The sequence below is a fragment of the Orbicella franksi genome, chromosome 11 (genome assembly GCF_964199315.1).
Source record: "Orbicella franksi chromosome 11, jaOrbFran1.1, whole genome shotgun sequence".
NCBI lineage: Eukaryota > Metazoa > Cnidaria > Anthozoa > Scleractinia > Merulinidae > Orbicella > Orbicella franksi.
The window spans coordinates 27,070,562-27,091,379 of NC_138155.1; the positions used below are offsets into that span (position 1 = coordinate 27,070,562).

Consider the following 20,818-nt stretch of genomic DNA (forward strand, 5'->3'; position numbering starts at 1 on the left):
ATTGTCAAAAAAGTTCATTTAGAAACATGATGTGATTTCATGATTGTATTTTATTATCCATCAACACAATAAAAAGTTTCCTTAACAAAATCTAAGCCCTTGTTATAGTCCAAAATATTCGCCTCAATATTCCTCTAAAGATATTGTTATAAAACAAAAAGAGTGTACTCTAACAATATCTTTTATTTTTTGACTTTTCAAGACGTGGTCATGACTGTGCCTTTAAGGTCATTCCACTGAAATAGAACCTGCACTGAGATTTTTGTCAAACTTTGCCAATCGATTGTTTATATTGTAGGAACTTAAATTTGGAAATAAAAACAAGGAGTCCCCATGTTCGTTTAAGAGCAACAGCACCTTGTTTATACCCAATAAATCCTTATAATGGCACCATGATAGTAGTCACGATTACTTGCTATATTCACGTTTCCGACGATTGTTTCTTGCTTGACACTGAGAATTGGCCCATATTTATTTTACATAGAGAAATGTATTACTCAATTCAACACAACAGAAAAAAATGATAGGTCACCGTACTTGTTTTCGAGAAAATGACGATTTACCTTTAGGGCGAGGTCCAGCCGCAAAGAAAAAGCCGCCATTTTTTAATGCGCGCGCGCTAATCACGCGTGAAATTATGCGCAGTAGGGATGCGCAATGCAATACTGGGTAATGACCTTAAAACACTGTAGTTACCAATTACCACTCTTTGTGAACAAGTTTCAGAGACAACGTAACGCAGAGAGAGAAGCAAGAAATCTCGACTGAATTCCTAGCTTCAATTCTTATACGCGACTTCTACTTCATGTCGTGGGTAGAAAGGCAACGCGAGATTACGCGACCCGTGTGTGACAGTGGGTGGTAACGCAACGCCAGATTGACCACGCGAGATTACTCGACTCGCACGTGATGACCTCCTTTGCACATCACACACAGACATATCTGTTACATGTCAAGTCAACAAGCTATTGTATTTACTCGACTTATAATTAACCACTACGATTCATTACCAGATCAGAAAACACTCGTCGTGTTCAAGATGTTACGACGCGAACAGTTTAAAGCTTTCTGTCAAATCCTCGTTATATTCACCTTCTTGGACGTCTTGGTTTCTTTAAAGACAAGTCAGCAAAAGCGACGCACATATAATGGGTGAGTAGTAAAAAAAGTAAACTCTCTGTACGCACAAATAATCCCGTGAGGCTTTTGCCAACGCTGTGCTTTCCGGTGTCATAGATTCGAGAACTTTCCTCACAGTTTCAAGCCTCTGGCACTGAAACATTTGAAAAATGTCGTTTGATTCCTCAGTTGAAACTCAACCATACCGGCAAAGTGTTATACTATCGAAACCGATCATTGTTATTTTAAATGAGTTCCCGTCACGTCTACGAGTTTCAAGTGCATACAGTTCGAACGTGATATTTTTAATACGTCTTCATCCCCTATCGAATATTATCGTGTTATACGATAGTTCTTTCACTCACTGGCGGTCTTAATCTGGTCGATATTTACTCACCAATATGAGTGGTTTGTGTGTCGGTTTGGATTGAAACTTAGTTGTTCCAATTTTACACCTCTTTAACAATATATTCCTGAAAACCTTATCGAATCAAGGACTTCTCTTTAATATTACAAAGAAGAATGCACAGGGATCTGTCATCAACTTTGTGACATTTCGGAGAGTAAATTCGTCTCGTTCTCTTAACCCTGTATGAAATAGGAAATTAAAGGTGTTTGACAATTTTACAACCCGGGATTGTTCTTCGCGGAAGGAAAGAGACAACGCGCGAAAAAAATCGGCTTCATTATTTTCCCTAGAGGGACTTTGCGGAAAATTTTGGTGACGGCGCGAGGCGTGTTTCTTGAAATCCTCAGCGTTTTTCAAACCAGAAAATATGTGATTTTCGATAACCTGTTGCAGATCTGACCCTAAGTTTAATACCTAATTATTGTAGTAGGTAAAAAAAAGGTGAAGTCTGCATGCGAGCCAAGTGGCCCATCAGGCCGGAGCTTATCCCGGTTTCTGTAGCATGAAGCGACTAGGAATATTTCTACTCCCCCCTGGATGGGATGCTAGTCCATCGTAGGGTTACCCCCAGCATTAAGTTCGCCGGTACCCATTTATACACCTGGGTGGAGAGAGGCACTGTGAGAGTAAAGTGTCTTGTCCAAGAACACAACACAATGTCCCCGGCCAGGGCTCGAACCCGGACCGCTCGATCCGGAGATGAGCGCACTAACCATGAGGCCACCGCGCCTCCCAAATTATTATAGTTCAGGCCGTTAAAAGTACTGATCTCTAACAGATGACCTAAGCTATCCAGGAATGGCTTCACATAGTTGCGCGCGTAAAGATTTTGAGAAGAACTTCAAATTCCCCAATTTTAAGTAGGGATAAATATCAGAGCAGTTTTCCCAATTCCAGGCCAGAGTACGAGACATGAAAAAAAAAAAGAATGAAAAAAAAAAAAACTGATCAAACTCTAGTATCTTCATCTAGTCGCAAATGCAAGTTTTTAGTAATTTTTATTAATTTCTATAATGTGTCCCCAATTAGCGCCTATCGCGCTGGATGTTTTTGATACGTAAATGAAGTTAACTATGCCCTATTTCAGACTAAAGTGGCTCAAAAACCATACACATTGGTTCCCATTGAGCCCCTCTCTATTTTTTTTATCTTGTGCATTTTATGTTGCGTGTAATTGAGTCACGTACATTGGAGACGAATTTGGTTCGACTACTAGGGGCGGAAATAGGTTTGATTTACTTTTAAAATAGAGGCAATCTACCAGATGTTAAGTTGCCTGGTTAGAGACAGGTATTAATTACAGTCAAAACAGCTTAATAACTAAGAATAGCTTGTTGTAATCCTTAGCGGTTCCAATTTCTTGTTTCAAGAGTTAATTAAGAAAGTTATGCTTTTCATCTGAAGGGGTATTGTTCACACATAGCAGAATGTTATTCATGTGCCATTGAATGCGGAGCGGAGTAGATTTCATGCCAGGAGCTAAATATGTAAAGGAAAGAGAATATGGGAGTACTAGTTGGCCCGCTAATAGTGATACTAAAAATACAGTACCCACAGTTTTTTGCCACAATTCTACAAGGACGAAGGTAAGTGTTAATTTATCTAAGATATGATTAATCCGCCCCTCCCCACGAGAAGAGGCGCTCTCCATCCTTCTTCTTTTCGCTTCGTTTTTCGTCCTCTCAAAGATGCAAATTCACTAGTTTTCAAGGATGTATCTGAATACTATTCTTTAAACTTTCATTTCAGAGATCAAGTTCTACAAGTTACTCCCAGAACAGAAAAAGACATGAAATTTCTGGACGATTTGCTCCACAATAAATACAACTTTGAGGTAGTTTAACTACGCCTTACGTAATACTGTAATCTTGTATATTCTGGGAGAAGACGCGGCTGGTGGTCTAATGCCCTGGCCAAACGGACTCGCAAGTAAACGCAAGTTGAAAACTTGGGTTTACTTGCTACTCCGTTTGGCCAGGCCTTGCGTGCACTTGCGTTGACTTGCGGTGAATTACGCTCACGTCGGTCGAGATCAAATTTGTGCGCAAGTCGAGGCAGGTTTTTCACCGTTTGGCCACCCAACCCAAGTCAACGCAAGTTGAGTGACGTCTATTCGTTGTTATAGCAACCTATTAGCTAATGAAAACGGGATCTATCCCGTGCTGGAGTAAGCCGGTAGCCTGGAAATGTGCTTTTTGCGACTTGCCCGTACTTGCGAGTCCGTTTGGCCACCCAACGCAAGTCTCTACGCAAGTTCAACTTGCGACTACTTGCGAGTCCGTTTGGCCATAGTTTAATGAAATGCGCGCTGGCCTCAAGCCTAGCTGTCCGGGTTTGATTGAGTCCTTGTCGGGATCATCGCATTTTGCTCTTGGGTAAGACACTTAACTCTCACAGTGCCTCTCCCCAACCAGGAGTAAAAATAGGTATTGGTGAATTTAATGCTGAGACTAGCGTCTCACCCATGGAGGGTGGGGAGGGCTAGGAACACTCCTAGTCAATTCAAGCTACTAAAACCGGGTTAAGCATTATGGGTCACATGACCGGAAGTAGTCTTATATATAGCCTCATATTCATAGCCATTTTTCTTGGACAATTCTGTCCGAGGGGGGAAGTCGCAACCCTGTATGAAGCACCAACCTATGAGACAACGCCAGACCACAACACCGGGAACTCCGTGCCCTAATCTTTTCGATGAGTGTGTGAGTTCTGTAACGTGGATACGTATTCTGGAAAGTACGTCCTTACGTATATAATTATTCTGGAAATCCAGAGCATAATATGTCTGTAGCTCCTAACAAAGTTTTCATTTTGCAGTTAGATTTTTGGACCCACCCCACTGAGCCTGGTAAACCCGTAGACATCCATGTACCTCACAACAGAATGCGGCAATTCAAACACGCCCTAAAACGGAAATCAATTTCTTTCCGTATAAAGATTAGAAACTTGCAGCGCGTAATAAACAAGGCTGGAATGAGACCACGCGCTGTTCCATTCAATGGAAAATTTCACTCATATTCCCAGGTTAGTTTCTGAAAATGTAGGTTTGTTCCATAATTATTCGTACTTTTTAAAAAACTTGATCAGCTACCGGGGTGCTGTACTTTGGAACACTGCACCCAGGTGCTACACTAATAACTTTAAGGATTTCTATGCTAAAGTTAGAAAAGACGTTTTTATTAAACAGCTTTAAACAGTTAGACTTCAATGCGACTTCGAACTCGAAGTCCAAACGCAAAGCAAGAACGTAACGGATTTTAAGTTTTATTAATGTAAATGAATACATATATTATTATTATTATTATTATTATTATTATTATTATTACATATTTATGTTTTCTGAAACTTTTTGCTAGATACAAGAACCCACAGGCAAACCAATTACTTACACAAAAAGAGAGGAGATTGGGAATTTAAATCGCCCTCTTCCTCATTCCCCTTACGATTACCGTTTGCGCAGCTGCTACGCACTGTCAGTTAGTGTTTGCGCTCATTTCGTCTCCTTTCTACCCTTATCACGAAAAATTTTGGTTCTCTTTGTTTTTACTCACTTTTCATAGATCGTTCATGAAATAAAGCGCCTTGCAGGTCTGAATGAAAGCCTAGCGAGGGTTTTCAGCTTGGGAAAAACATACGAGAACAGAACAATGTATGGCATTAGGGTAAGTAACATAATGCTGTTGAAATTATTGACTGTTTGACATATTGACTGTTTGTTGAAGACATAAATAAGTGATTTCTCTTCGTGGATATCTTCGTTTCCTCCAAACTACACAGGGAACTGAAAAGTCCCTTTTTGAGAAAAAAAAAATCATGTTCTGATATTCCATCTTACACGTACACGAACATAATAAATATTTCGACGCACGCAAAAAAATTGGAACGTGGGAGGAGAGGCGGAGGGTATTAGGGGAAAGGAGAGCGTGGAGATTAGCTTAATTCCCGGAGGGAGTCGCAGGAAATCAGTAAGGTCTGAGTAAAAGAGGAAGTACGGACATTTCGTTGGGAGAAAGCGTGAGAATTAGGTTAGTCGGAGAGACGTGTAAAGAAGCATACATTGAAAACGTATATGCCCATTTTACGGATAACTATTGTGGAGTCATGAGAGGGGAGTGGCATATATTGGAGGGAGCCGGAGAGATAGAGGAGTCAATGGAAGTTTGACTAAAAGGAACAGACGTGTAAGGGGAAGTGGTTAGGCACCGTGGAAGTTTTAAAATGGCTATGCGCGCTTCTTTTATCTTTTTTAAGTGTTATGCAATTTTGAGCTTAGTGCTTGTCAATACAGCGTATTAGAATCAGCTACAATAGCATGTAAACCTATTTAACAGTGATAGAGTGGTTTTCAATCGAGTGTCGTTAAACCAAAACCAAACCAATTACTTGCCAATTTAATAGACTACTCAGCTAATCTTACACCGTAGTAAAACCAAAACCAAAGTAATTGCCTGATTACTCAATTGAAAATCGCTGTACTTCCTATCGCAGATCTCATCAAACATCTCCACCTCAAAGAAATCGGTGATGTTCATTAACTGTGGTATACACGCTAGAGAGTGGATCACTATATCATCCTGTGTATATGTCGCTAGAGAGGTATGTAGGTTTAAATATATTGTTGTGCTCACCACAGCTGGCGTTGTATCAGTTGAAGCGAGCGAAGCGAGCGCGACGCACGCGGGGGTGGGGGTTCTCGGTCTCCACCCCCTACCCAGTCAAGTCTTCCGTTTTGCGCTGGCGTCTAGTTCTCTCGCGATTCTATCCGCGCGTTCAACGATCGAATAAGAATACGAGAAAATCGAGGGCTGTGAGCAGTCTATTATTTCATATGTAAAGTCATTTTTGTGATGTGCAAAATTAACTTTACAATGAAGAATAAGTCCAAAATAAACACTAAGGAGTTTATAATAGACCTAAAAGCAAGTGATGGTTGTAACTGTGAAGCATTAAGATGGATGACGAGAGACACACTTGAAAAAATTAGCTGCTTTTTTCAAGATGCGCGGTTTATTATCTATTTCTTTTAGGAGGAACGTGGTATGACGATCCTGTTAACGGCTGGGAAGGAAACTAGGACATCTCCGGAAATAAAACAGAGTTAGACTTCTTAAGGGTAAACCGATCAATTCCCCCTTGACCAGAAATAACTAGCGTTACGTTTTTGTTCATCCTAGCTTCTGCTTAAGTACTCTACAGACAGCTCTGTCAAGTTCTTAGTGGACAAGTTGGAATGGATAATAGTACCTGTTGTGAACGTAGATGGATATATCTATTCTCACACCACGGTAAGTAAGGCTTCGTGTGTTCAATGCCAGACCCTGCTGGACTCCAGATCGAGGGGTCTGGGCTCGAGTTCTGGTCGGGTCGTTGCGTTGCATTCTTGGTAGTCATGATATCAAACATGAAAGATCGTGATTGACTACATATCCAAATACCGAGAAGAGAGTTGAAAATACGACGCGCAGCGGAGTCTTTTTGACAAACTTCGAGGTGTGGTCAAACACTGTCTTGAGTGTTTGATTTACATTCTCAATCAAAACTAAAACTAAGGGGAAAAAAACGGAGAAATAGAATCGTCCAAAACTACGCCAAATAAGATCAGATATCCAAACACCGTCACGGTTATGATAACTCTTACAGAGTCTTTCACCATCCCAAGTATGTAAATAGGTACCGGCGAATTCACTGCTGAAGGTAACCCAGCTATGGACTGACATATATGACATCTAGAGGGGAGTAGAAATCCTCCTAAACAACTGCTTGATGTTACAGAAACTGAAGAAAAGCTCATCTCACAGGATTCAATTGTATAAAAGAGGAGTGAGCGCGGACAACGCAATATTTTTATCCCGTCATTGCCTCATCATTGTGAAATTTTATTTTGGGGGGGGGTGGGGGGGGGAGGCGGGGGGGCAACTTTGCCGTCAACTCAGAAGTTACTGTGAAAGGGGAAGAATTGATCCCCCTGCCCATCCCGTGACGGGGAAAGAATTGATACTACGAAGCAAGAGGCCGGTTTGCTCACGTGTTTATTCAAATCTTTTGGCAACTAAAAATCAAATGCCTATTATTCTGAAGGATTTATCTTTTATTTATTTTCTCTGCTACATTACAAATAAATGATATGTGTCGCTTGTGTTATTAATAAAAGGATCGTCTGTGGAGAAAAAATAGAAGACCGAACTCAACTGACTGTGTTGGAACGGACCTAAATAGGAATTTCAACTTCAGATGGGCAAGTAAGTACTTCCAATGTCGTTTGGCTCGTATTACCAACATATCTTAAGAACTCTTTTCTTTTCCAAGCATATACACCTTAGTCTTAGTTTTGAAAAGTAATTACCATTTGAAATTCGGCTCACGAGCGCGTTTCCCGCGCTTTCAAGGAGTGCATTTCCCGCGCTTGGCACCGGCTACCTAATTTCCCGCGCTTGGCACTGGTAATTTGGTTTCGCGCGCTTGACACTGGCAATATTATTTCCGGCGCTTTTTTTCTCCGAGCTCTGATTGGTTCGTTGCTATACTTACAATTGCTGTGATTACCCTGATGCGACTACATGATGTTGTATTTTAACCAACAGCTGTTGGAGCAGACTATGGCCAACCTTGCAGTGATATTTATCCAGGAACGAGGCCTTTTTCAGAGACAGAAACTCACAATTTGGCACTGTACATGTACTCTATAAGAAGACGTATAAAGGCTTATGTAGACTTTCACTCCTACGGCCAGCTTTGGATGTCCCCATGGGGCTTTACTAGACGTTATTTTCCACCAACGTATGCCAAGCATGTAAGTACAATTGTTTTGTTTCTCTTTGTCTGTCTGTCTATCTGTGTGTCTGTTTGTCTGTCTGTCTGTCTGTCTGTCTGTATGTCTAATAGTTTGTCTTCGATCTCGTTTATCAATGATCAGTGATCAATGATACCAAAGTTATGGTCAGACGGTTTGAGGTTTTTAAGAGAAAGTAATTAACTAGAAAGTGAATTCACAATCATGACTCTAAAAAGCAAAGACAAAGGAGAACCGGTTCGATTCTGTGAAATAAACACATTATGAAATTTTCTAATTGTTGTTTATTTCACCAGTAAGTTACAAGGTTTTACTCCTCTTTAGAAAGGTTTATAAGGCAGTTTCAACTTAACAAATTGAAGTCAGTTTTTCATACGTTTGTCCTGTCATTGACAACGAATTTCGACATATCATGGTCAAGGTAGCTGCGGATCCACGACGTGATATCCAAACCTACTTTGACAATGCTATGACGAAATTAATGATCAATAACAGGACAGACGCATGAAAAACTAACGTCAATTTGTTTTTTTACAATAAATTATCGCATACATTACAAAGTCATGTGTCTGTTCGCCTATTGACAATGAAAATTAGCCGGTGAGCGCGCGAGAATTTCTGCAGCTATTGTAATAGACGGCACCCAATGCGTGCAGAAGCGATGACGTTTAAAAATTGTTCCTAGAAGATTGGAACATAAGCAGACAAACTGATTCTTAAACCTTTTTGTTAGAAATTTTAGGGGCTTACATTTAGGGTAGTCCATTTTTGGTTCATTCAAGTAGTTCATGTACCAGGTCCATCTTGTTAGTCCATGTGCTAGGGGTCAGCGAAATGTACCAACCCAAACGAAAGATTAATAACTAAAATAAAAAGCACTCCGCTAAAAAGTTCCTCTCTCTGAAATCAACACCTAGATATTTGGCAAAGCTAATTACCTCACTGGAAATTAATTTGTTGTTTTAACCATATACTTGTCCAAGAGAAAATCATTTTCTCTTGACATGTTATATCGCGTGTGCGACCCGCTTGTCTATCTAAAATTGTATGTATTGAAGATATGTTATTATGAGTTTGCTCGTGAGCCCAAATTTATCCGACACTGTATAAACCAAAATCTACCCCTAAATCTTCTTTTAAAAGCTACAATTAAAAGCATTCCGCTGAACCTACAAACAGCAAAGAAAGGCAGCAAAGGAACGCCCAGAGTGCATTTCGCTTCCACAGGGGGATAAATCGTGCGCGACATAAGCGCACGGACATAAGCGCGACGAAACTATGCGAAATCACTATCCAAAGGAATGCATGCACGCCAGCATAAAGCGATGACGTCACACAATACGTCATCGCTTAAAAATACGTTGAACCAAGGGACACAGCCGAGTTTCGTTATATGGAGGTGCCTGTATTGTAGCGGTAGGTGTTATCTGAATTCTGTTTTTGCTGGGATGAAGTGGACTGTCCGTATTATGGAGGTTTCCAGCCTTATTCTGGAGGTGTCCGTGTGGAGAAGTTTGGCTGTATACTCATAAATAAAGAACTGTTTGTTTACCTAATGTACTGTGACCTATCGATTTACAGGGTGACGATATCGAGGAAACATGGTTTTCTTGGCGCGCAAACGAAGAAACATTTCTGGCGGAAACAAAATGTTACTAAAAAAGGCTAAGTCTATGTGCGTAATTGAGAAGAATCGATCGATGGAAAAATCTTTTCTATATTCATGTGTTTGTGAGACCTTAGCTAGGGGCGTTAGTTGTTTCAAACAATGGTTCATTCATACCAAAGTGCAAATATTACGGCGCTGTCTTTTTTCATTTGACAGTGGGTTGCAATGAGGCGTATTGTTCAAGCTATATTAAACATGAATGGCACTCGATATGCATATGGCCCAGCAGCTATGGCTATCTGTAAGTATTGCATGTTACCTTCACTGATGTGTCTCTTACTTATCAGGATCTAAACATCGCATCTTGATGACTCCGAAGATCACCGGTTCGACTGATTTTGTTTTCGTTGCTTGATTCCTGATAGAAATGCGGTGAATTTTAACCACTCTGACTGACTGACTGATTGGTTGGTTGATTGATTGATTAATTGACTGACTGACTGACTGACTGATTGACTGACTGACAACTTGACTGACTGATTGACTGACTGACTGACTGACTGATTGACTGACTGACATTGACTGACCGACTGACTGACATTGACTGACCGACTGACTGACTGATTGATTGATTAATTGATTGACCTGTCTGACTTATTGACCTATTTACTTACTGATTCACTTAATTACTCAGTTACTTGCCTTACTTATTAATAACCAATTAATTAAGTAAGTAATTAACAGGGGCGGATTTAGGAGGGGTGGATTTCTTGCACAAACCCCTTATTTGTCAACTTAACTGTACAAATTACCATGCACGCATAATATGTAGTTCCCATTTGATTGACAGATGAGACCTCGGGAGACGCAACAGACTGGGTTTACGGCGTTTTGGGCGTCACGCATTCCTACGGTGTTGAGCTGCAGCCATCTATCTTCACCAATAATGGCTTCGTACTTCCGCCTTCCTTCATTGATCCTGTTGGCAAGGAAGTCTTTGTCGGATTGGAGACTCTCGCTACCTTCATAAGATGAGAAACAATGCATGCTGATAGCCTGGGATTACTAATTGGGATATATTTGAAACATGTGTACAGTCGAACCTCTATTAAACGGCCACCCTCGGGGAAATGGACTGTGGCCGCTTAAAAGGGGTTGGCTGCTTAATAGAGGTAGAAACAATAGAAAAGCCATCTTTGGGACTTCGATTGCTGGCCGCCTAATAAGGGTGGCCGTTTAATAGGTGGCAGCTTTATGGGGGTTCGACTGTATATGAAACAGGGCGGTGTTTGTAAGGCCTTTTGAAAATTAAAACTACACTGTCTTTCGGTATGCTTGAGCACGCGCTCGCCATGAGTGTAGGTTTTGCAGTGATATCATGGGTAATAAATTACTTCTTAATTTTGGAGCGAAATTTCAGCGATACTATATAATTTCACATGTCAAATTGCAAAATTGCCATGGCAACGTTTGGCGCTAAATTTCTCGACTCAATAATCAAGTCAAAGCCCACGATTGTAAGTGTAATTTATCAACCATGATATTACAAGGTAATAAAAAAGTATACTCGTGAAGTTAAGAAATAATTTCACTTGCGTTTTCTCAAATGCAAATAATTTCCCTCGTCTGAAGGCTCGGAAAATTATTAGAATTTTTATTACCCATACTTATAACAAAAAAAGAATAACGCAGGTCGTATCAATATTTACCCAACGCCAAATGTAAGAAATTTAGAATAATGGCAATTCAACTTATGCAAGTATTACGAAGGAGACCAACGATCCAAACTGTTATTAAGTCAGTTTTTTGGCAAAGTATATTATTTAAGTTTAAGGGAGGGCCACGTGTTTATCCTCATTAAATAGAGTTATTGCTTTACTTTACTTATCTGATATAAAATTATTTGAAATCTAGAAATACCTCAGAATGATAATGTGCTAATGTTAAGGATCAGTTGAGGTTACAATATACAGTCGAGCCCCTATTAAACGGCCACCCTCGGGGAAATGGACCGTGGCCGCTTAAAAGGGGTTGTCCCCATAATAGAGGTAGAAACAATAGAAAAGCCATCATCGGGACTTTGATTGCTGGCCGCCTAATAGGGGTGGCCGTTCAGTAGGTGGCCGCTTAATAGGGCTTCTACTGTACTTGCAGGGATGTCTCCAGTTCAACGGATGTAGTGCCTCGATTTCTCTATTTCTCTCTTTGAGTTGAAACTCTCCCAAGTGTCCCCATCCAGCTAAAATAAAGTTTTTGAGAAAATATCCATTAGCTGTCAATCAATAAAAACTTTTACTTCCGGTAGAAAACGTCACGTTTACAGTCTGTATCCATTTTCTCGGTGAATATTTACGCTTTTTGCATTTACGGAGAAAACCGAAAGTTGAATATTTTTCACTCTGAATGTACACGGTAATCTTAAAGGAAGGAGAGCTAAAGAGAACGGGGATGGTAAAGACTTGGGAAAACTGAGACGGATCATGACCTACAAATCAACGAAAGAGATTAAAGCTAGATTATATGTTCATATATGCGTCATTCGTGACGCAGTGGTTCGATACCAAACATCCGCAATGCCAACTTTAAGAAATAAACTCGTTTTCGGGGTAAGGTGTTTTGCACCGGGCTGCCTCATTTTGAAACCAAGTCAAAAGTTATTTTGACACAGTAAAGCGAAAAAAGTGATTACACTTGTTTTCTTTTTTCGACTCTTTGTTATTCGCATTAAAGGGGTTCTACCGTACATCGACCTACATGTATTCTGGTCTTCCTGCGACGAAGTGACGCACCTGTCCGCACAAAAGATATGTCCGTATTATGTCCTCTGTTAGGAGAGCTTTCGTCTGTGATTCCTTCTGCTCAAAAACATCTTTTCATCGTCCAGCAGAAGGTGTTTGCAAAAGAACAAATCTAAAAATGTTCCGTGAAAACATTGAACTTCAGAGGGGCGGTCGATTATATTAACGTTGGCCAGGGCCTACAACATTTTTTACAACACCACCTGAGTGTCTATCAATGAAACTAACACCCAAGATATCTGAAAAGACAGGAGGCAGAGAAATATGCATGAGCTCGTCGATGGCACACATTCACATTAAAAAGATGTCATCTCTTCGCCCTAATTTAGGCGAAAACAGTTTTGTTTTCTCTTTGACTTTGTAGCATATGTGCGAAAATTTCCTCCCACTTAAAGTAAAATTGTCCGCACTTAATTCTACACTTGTATTTTATTTGTGAAACAGATTTTTTGAAAGGCCTTTTAAACAAGTTTTAATAATTCACAATTCTTTGAAATCTAAAATTTTTGACAACAAAATTTCTTCTTGTTGATAAACAGCTAAATAACCAGAACATAAAGGAAATCCTCGGTTACTGCGGACACATTGCAGTCATTGAAAACGAAACTCTAAAAACTAACCGTAATATGGATATATTGCAGTCGGTAAAGAGAGTTCAGATTTCGAATCAGTGATTGAGTGATGAACTAAAAATCTTGCAAATTTTGATTAGTTTAGAAATCAAAACTTTTGCTTGGTAACGCTCTCTTCACCGACAGCACTAAAAAAAGAACGAACCCGGATGAGAATAGAGAACGGTTACATTATCGACTTTCCAGAACTATGCAGTGAAAAGAAATTATTATTTATCAATCCTAACTAAATCTCTTCCTTTCCAAACTTTAATTTAACGAATTCAAGATTTAAATCTCCACTCCTTCAATTAATTCCCTTTACTGAACATACCATGCAATATAAAGGAGTTCTCCAGTTTCATCTTTTTCTCAAGGACACACTAATCTAACGTTCATATAGTTGTATATAAGGCTAAAATGCTCTGAAAAGTGTCAAACTGTTAAACTGTTAAACTAAACGTTTCGGGCTTAGCCCTTCTTCAGTAGGTGGATTTAGCCACGCCATACAAAAAACTGTAGCGTACGCACGTACGGAAAGCGCGTATAGTCTTAGGGAAGCTTTCCGGGCGCTGCTATTCATCTGTTCAAAGATGTTTTAGCATCAATAATGTGTTTTTTACAGATTGTTTGGGCCTGAACTGCTCTCCCGTATATTACTCAAAATGCTTTTAATCTTTTGATGACTTTTTGTGATACCTTTTCCAAGAGATTTTCGACATTTGTTTGATCAATCGCAGAACGTTCATTGTTCGAAAATGGCTTTGAAGCTTTGTGTTGAATCATTCTTTTTCACTGTACTTAACACAAAAAAGAACGCATCACCTCGGCGTATTCAGTTGATGCTCAGAAAATAAAGCTGTTTCAATAATTGTTGGAAGCACAATTAGCAAAATTGCTTTTTCTTATTCTAAGACGGAATAGTAAGTCAATCGATATACAACCTTAGTATCTCGTTTTGGCTTTTCACAATCTATATCAAATTACGCCTTTTAGTTCTGTCCTCTTGACAAATAAGGTAAGCAAAACTTCACACCAGCACCTACCCCTGCCTAGTTTTCGATTAGACTAAGACATCTGGTCTTGAAACTGTTTGTTTACGCAGAGGGTGGTAGGGGAACCAAGCCTTAAACACCTTAAGGCTTCTTTTCAGAACACTTCAAATCAACATGAAGGGCGCACGGGAAGTCGCTCTCTTTCTCCTCTTTGCATCGGTGTTTGGCGAACCCGAGTCCTTTGAAGGGTAAGTAATAGTTTTAAAACTATTTCCCCTCAGGTCTGGTGTGATAGATCCAAAGACATATATAACTTAACTCTAAATAAAATCGTTTTGTACTCCCGCGTCACATTAAAATTTTAAAAAAATAAGTTACTCCATGACATTTTTCCAGTGTTTCCTTATTTTCTGCCTAGCTATGGAGTATATAGGCTATCGTATAAACCTTTCGTTATATTGCGTATTCCTCTCGAGCCATTCAATCCCGGTCACAGCAATTTTTTTTGAGTTCCCTTTAAAATGCGAGTAGTCACAACTCGTTTTCCTTGTGCCGTATAAAATGTTTCATATCATGACCCGGTTAATATACTGGTTTTACTTGATAACAGATAAGATAAGTTTCAGGTCCATTTCAAATAGCTGTTGTACATGCTTCTGATCTGAATTACAACAAATGCCTCGGACAAATTTTTGTTATTTTTTCATTAATTCAAAAAAAAAATTATTAAAGCCCCTCGGACAATTTGTGGCCCCAAATGTCAACAGGAGAAAGAGTTCAAATATTCGAAACCTCTCGACAGCTAACTTCTTCGTAGAATAAGAAAGAAACGGACATCGGACTGCAACTGCCGACTACGTCCTACACCAAGCGACCCTTTTAGGCTTCCATAGAGATTTAACAATGGTTGTTGATCGGCTGAACCAAATTAACAAAACCACAAGTTTAGAAACTTTAATTAGCTTTTTTTCCCCCTTTCATCTTCAGTACATTTGAAACCCCTGATTTCGATTCAAAATTCAAAAGCCTATTTTTGCGATTGTGCTTTTTTCGAGGCAACCATCTGGTAAGGTGTGTCAACAAAAATTGCAAAAACTGCCTGAATGATAAAGGCTCTCCTTTTATTTTTTCCGTGATATTCAATTTGAATTTGAAGTAGCTTCAGATCCTGTTTGATGATCACTATCATCATTTTTGGCAAGTTTTCTCAGGAAGAAAACTGCCAACCACACATCAAAGAAAACCTTATATAATCCAAATAAAAAATGTATTCTTAACATCGACAATTTATCTGAAAAAGCCAAGAATATCAGGGCTGGTATATTGCTTTAGAAATACATTTTATATCTTAATGGGAAAGTTGAGGAATTTCTAGATTTTCGGACAAACATTATCGATAAGTTCTTTTTCAACTATTTTAACCATAACTTATACAAACCACAGCTCAGTCTTTTCATCGCATACTTTATTTAACAGGCATAAACTGTACCGCTCTTACCCAAAGAACAAGGATGACGTAGCTTTCTTGGATAAGATTCTCAAAGCGGGAGATGATGGGGTAAGACTTCCAAGACATGAGAATATAGCTATATTAGACTACTGTGCTGCATGGTATGTTAACGGTTTAAAACCAGATACCTTAGGTATTTTTGGAGGTGAAACTGCTTTTTAAACTACCTTGCTTGATATTCAACTTAGTCTGATCGGAGTAAACCTACGCTCGCCATATCTTCATCTTTATTATCATCATCATCATCATCACTTTCTTTATTATCAAAAACAATATCATTATCATCATTATAATTATAATTGTCATCATTATAATCATAATGAACATCACTTTCCTCATTAATTTTATCAATATCATCATCATCAACAACAACAACAACATCAGCATTGACGTCGTCGTCATTGTCGTTTTACTCATCATTATCATCAACCATTGTCACGCTGTGTGATGCATAAGGCTCCAACATCAACGCCAAGCTAAAAGTGACCGTCTGTCACTCTCTCCAAGAGAGCGTGTTTTCAAAAAGGATCGTAGTGGTGTTATTTATAAGCATAACAAAATATGCGATGTTCGCTGTGTTTGTTTGATTTTAAACGGCGGTCAGAGTCTTAGCTCGCGATGACTTCTCGATTTCAGATTGACTTTTGGACATATCCTACGGAGTCTCTCGACCCTGTTGAAATCCGTGTTCAACCAGTCGCCGTGCAGAAACTTGAGGCCCTTTTGAACGGTGCCAATATTGCCTTTACAGTGTCAACGCAAGACGTGAACAAGATTATCCAACAGGAAAAGGGAACTGCAAGAGCTGGGGGATTTGACGGCTCATATCACAGAGTCGGAGAGGTAATACTCTTATCTCTAAGAGTGCCCAGTCAATTTATGAATTCTGGTACGCACTCATCAAAGTATCTATACATTCTGTGCCTACGTCACTGTTGTATGTGTTGTGTGCCTAATTTTAGCCGCTACAGATCATATCAGACTAGTTGTACAGCATTTCGGGGATTTGCAAAGGAAGCCTCAAAGGTATCTCGTCAGTTAATCAATCAAACTATACTCACAGGAGCGACTTCACGGTTTGTGCATCTTAAAAGGTTGGCCTTAATTTTTCATGTTCATCGTTTCTAGCCTGTGTTTATCTTTTCCATCCTCAAAACCATTCTTGTTCCTTTATGGTTTATTACTCTCTCTTTGGTGTTTTTCTATCTTAATAACTACTATATTCAGGTTTCCTTCAATTTAAAGGTAAATTGGTACGTGACCAAAATAACTCAAAATACTGTTTCAGTCCACCATCATTACCTTCTACGATGTGCTCTACAAAAGGAGGCTGGAAACCCTTAGGAACAGATAAATTGAGAGTTCAGTTTTGAATGGAACATAACCACGAAATGGCACGTGTACGCATACCTGTTTATAAGGGAAGGACCTTATCTTTTGAGGGGGGGGGGGGGAGGGGGTGAGCAATTTTCTGGGCATGATTTTTTTTTTCTCACCCTTAGGTTGTGCATGAGGTTATTTTTGGTGGGCAACAGCTATTGCAAGAATCTTTTTAAAAAGTCAAACACGGGACCTGGATAATGGAAAGCACTTGCTCGTGTTTTTTTTTTTTTTTTCCTCCATGGCTCCCCTTGCACAATTTTACTTCAGTAGTTTTTGCTGTGCAGGGATTTTTTTTAGATTGTCCAACCACCGACCCCTCCTCCCCTCCACCACCCTTGCTCTCAAAAAAAAACAACTGATGGTCCGTCCCTAAATATCCTAGTGATGAGACTATGTAGTTCACACAAAGTGTAACTGAAATAGTTGAAACGAAATACATTATCACCGTTTTAGAATCACTACACTGATTTCAACTTCGATTCTCAAACCTACTTGGCAATTGAGTAAATTACAGATTTGTCTTGTTCCAGTTAGAAAAAGTATTTTCTGTATTATTTTTGTACAGATCCATTCTGAAATTCGAAAACTTGCTTTGGCGCACTCCGATGTTGCCTCTACTTTCTCTTTGGGAAAATCCCTCCAGAGCCGTGACCAGCTGGCTATCAAGGTTTGCTTTATAGTTTCTTCAGCTACACTAACTAAACCTTATTCTGATTTTCAATATCATCGTCCCCTGCCGGTTTTTTTGTTTTCATCGTTGTCTCAAATCATAATATGGATGGTTTCTAACTGATAGCCTCCTCCAGGGGCGGGGGAGGGGTACTTCCTTATATGGGTTAGAGAGGTATGTGCGGCCTAAAAGGGTATGGCTTTGTAGCTGTTTTGGTCAGACAAGGGGGACCGATTTTGGCGATTTTGGTCCCAAATCGGGAATTTATTTTTCATTCTAGTCTTGAATTGGGTGTGTTTTTTAGACGAAGCTACTTTTTCATCATTATTGATAAGACCATCAAAAAAAGTCCTTCACAATTCCTTTAACAACTGTCTGAACTAAGTACATAATTATAAAGCAGGTCTGAAACAGGGTTTTGATTTTAAGGGTCAGGGTATCGAATAAACTAGGGTATCGAATTTTTGGTAAGGTCATAAATAGGGTAGGGAAAATCGTAGATTTTGGTCTTAAATAGAGTAAGGGTTTTGGGAAGCGGGCCGCAAACCACTACTCAATTTTTCTAGGAGTACCCCCACCCCCGGGCTGATAGCTGAGAATTGGTCAAGAATTTAACCGTCCACTGAGATCTGAGATCTGCAAACGTTTCTGATAAATGGAGCTGACAGAAAATTGGGAGGAAGATTCCAACCCCACCATCCACACCTCAACGGCATCTTGACGACATTCTAAAGGGTAGTTTTCTCAATAAATTTTCTTTTTAGATTAAGTCTGGATCAGGAAAGAAGCCTCTCTTTTTTTTCAACTGTGGAATTCACGCCAGAGAATGGATCAGCCCAGCCACGTGCATGTATATAATAAGACAGGTTAGCAAAAAAGAACGCTTTACTTTTTTTTAATATGGAAGAAAACGGGGAAATTTTCTCGATGCTTGTTTGTCTACTTCTACAGAACTTAACGAAAACGAAAATCGTACTAGTAAAGTCTAGGAATGTTTTCGAAGAAACAGCGTCTAACGGCGAACTGTTAAAGTATTCAGAATATAAACATAAAAGGTTCTACCTTAATTCGTTTTAAAATAGTATATTTTTTCCTGATATTAAATTTTTTTTCCCCTGACGTCTTTTCTTTACTTGTGGTTAATTATGTTGTAGTCTACGAATAGTCCCTCTTTCGCTTGGTCCGTCGTGCGTGCCGCGAAAGAAAACCAAATGAAGAAGAAAAGAATGGCCGCGCGAACTCCGATCCTGGAGGCGAGAAGCGCGCCAAGGACTCTTTTCGCGCGCTTATGTCACAAGGCCATTTTTCTCCTCGCAGTTTATTTACGGTCTCGCTCGACGGACTAAGCGAAAGAGGAATTCTCGTATACTATGAACTATGGTATACAATGTAGATACATGCTACCTGACTAAATGTCAGATTAGCATGCTGACGTTTGCCAAGGGTTGTTACTGATAAAGAATTTTTCCTTCTTTAGATGCTGGTCACTCGTAAAACCAACTCAGATGTTAAGTTCATGCTTGATAATTACGAATGGATCATTCTTCCAGTATTCAACGTGGACGGATACGAATATACTCACACTAACGTATGTAAACATTCTCTCAACATTTCTTATGGTACTAGTTGGGAGAATTTAATGAAGTATCAACCCCCGGGAAGACTTCCATGTTAAAGGGACACGGCTGCTTGTCGGAAATTTTCAAAGAGAGCCCTAAGAGGTACCAAGATCCTTATTTGTGGGTGTGGCTTGAAATTTCTTTTCACTCCTTAGCCAGTACCGATTGCTATGGAGAGCAATTGTAAGTTTCTGGTAATTTCTAGAATGTCTAGTCACGCAATGTTTGTGCCAGAACCTTCTACTGTCACGATACGGGATAGTTTCCGGAACATTCTACTAGATGATATAACGACGATGTAATGCTATATAAATAGTCGTGTTCGAAGTTCCAAGAACGTTCTAGAATATTTATTAATCATATACACGTTAGCTAGCTTGGGTTGTTGTCGGCAGAGACCGACTGGAGAAGCAATATCATGAGAATCGTAGAGAGCTATTGAGGAACTTCAGCGGATTGAGAGAAGATTTCTTCGGAGACAGCAACGTTTACTGTGGGTTTGTGTCAGTGGTGACTGAAGTTTTAGTCGTAGGCTTAAGTTAGTTTGGTGATAAATTGCACTGTTTAGAACTCGCTCCTTTGTAACCAAGATTTCACTACCTATCTCTAAATAAATAAGTTGGGTTTGTAGAAGAGTTTCGCAGCGTATCTTTTCTGTCGGTTGATTGATACTAATTCTAAAGCAACGCATTATTTCCTGTCATATTTTTTTCGGCGCAATACCCTAAAAGGTACCCGAAAAGCTCCTACTGTGGACCTTTTGAGGCTGAACACCCCCGTCCTTTCTATTTGGGAGTCTCCCCCGGGGTATCAACTCGCGTTTAAGCTGTGAGTCAACATACAAATTTTCCTTACTGTTCTTCATACATTTCTTATAGTGCAAGTTGGGAGAATGTAATGATGTATCAACCCTTGACGCTCGATCGTTGATGTTAACATTCAAGTTCTTCTTGCTGGTCTAAAAGGATTTTTCCGTGAAAATAACAATTCACAATTATGAAATAGAAAACATGTTCTCGGTGTTTCTATCGAGTTTTAGTATAAATCTATTAGCGTTCTTTCACGATTGCTGTTCTCCGATTGACTACGTTATTCACTATCCATTCTGTTTTTTACAATAACTGCAGAAATTCTCGCCCGCTCATTGGCTAAATTTTATTGTCAATAAGCGGACAGACACATGAATTTATAATTTATGCGATGCGTCAACGAGCGAGAGCGGACAATTTGACAATTTGTTATCGTGAAAAACAAATTGATATCAGCTTTTAATGCGTCTGTCCTGTTATTGACAATGAATTTCGT

The 20,818-nt window shown here is 39.5% G+C and overlaps 2 protein-coding genes across 2 annotated transcripts in view; both read left to right on the forward strand.

The window, feature by feature from the left end:
* Window positions 1-582: 582 nt before the first annotated feature.
* LOC145502710 (carboxypeptidase B-like) lies at window positions 583-12,974 on the forward strand. The gene is made up of 10 exons (XM_081482070.1): window positions 583-1,152; window positions 3,278-3,362; window positions 4,346-4,552; window positions 5,089-5,190; window positions 6,017-6,124; window positions 6,703-6,813; window positions 7,680-7,767; window positions 8,110-8,318; window positions 10,144-10,228; window positions 10,778-12,974. Exons 1-10 carry the CDS (start codon window positions 950-952, stop codon window positions 10,960-10,962), a joined length of 1,383 nt encoding a protein of 460 aa, XP_081338196.1. The 5' UTR covers window positions 583-949; the 3' UTR covers window positions 10,963-12,974.
* Window positions 12,975-13,777: 803 nt separating this feature from the next.
* The window catches only part of LOC145502718 (carboxypeptidase B-like), an 11,031-nt gene continuing 3,990 nt past the window's right edge, over window positions 13,778-20,818 (forward strand). Inside the window, exons 1-7 of the mRNA XM_081482076.1 lie at window positions 13,778-14,354; window positions 14,442-14,579; window positions 15,808-15,889; window positions 16,478-16,684; window positions 17,790-17,891; window positions 18,659-18,760; window positions 19,372-19,482. Coding sequence (XP_081338202.1) covers window positions 14,506-14,579; window positions 15,808-15,889; window positions 16,478-16,684; window positions 17,790-17,891; window positions 18,659-18,760; window positions 19,372-19,482 — 678 coding nt within the window. The 5' untranslated portion in view covers window positions 13,778-14,354; window positions 14,442-14,505. The remainder of the gene's footprint in view (window positions 14,355-14,441; window positions 14,580-15,807; window positions 15,890-16,477; window positions 16,685-17,789; window positions 17,892-18,658; window positions 18,761-19,371; window positions 19,483-20,818) is intronic.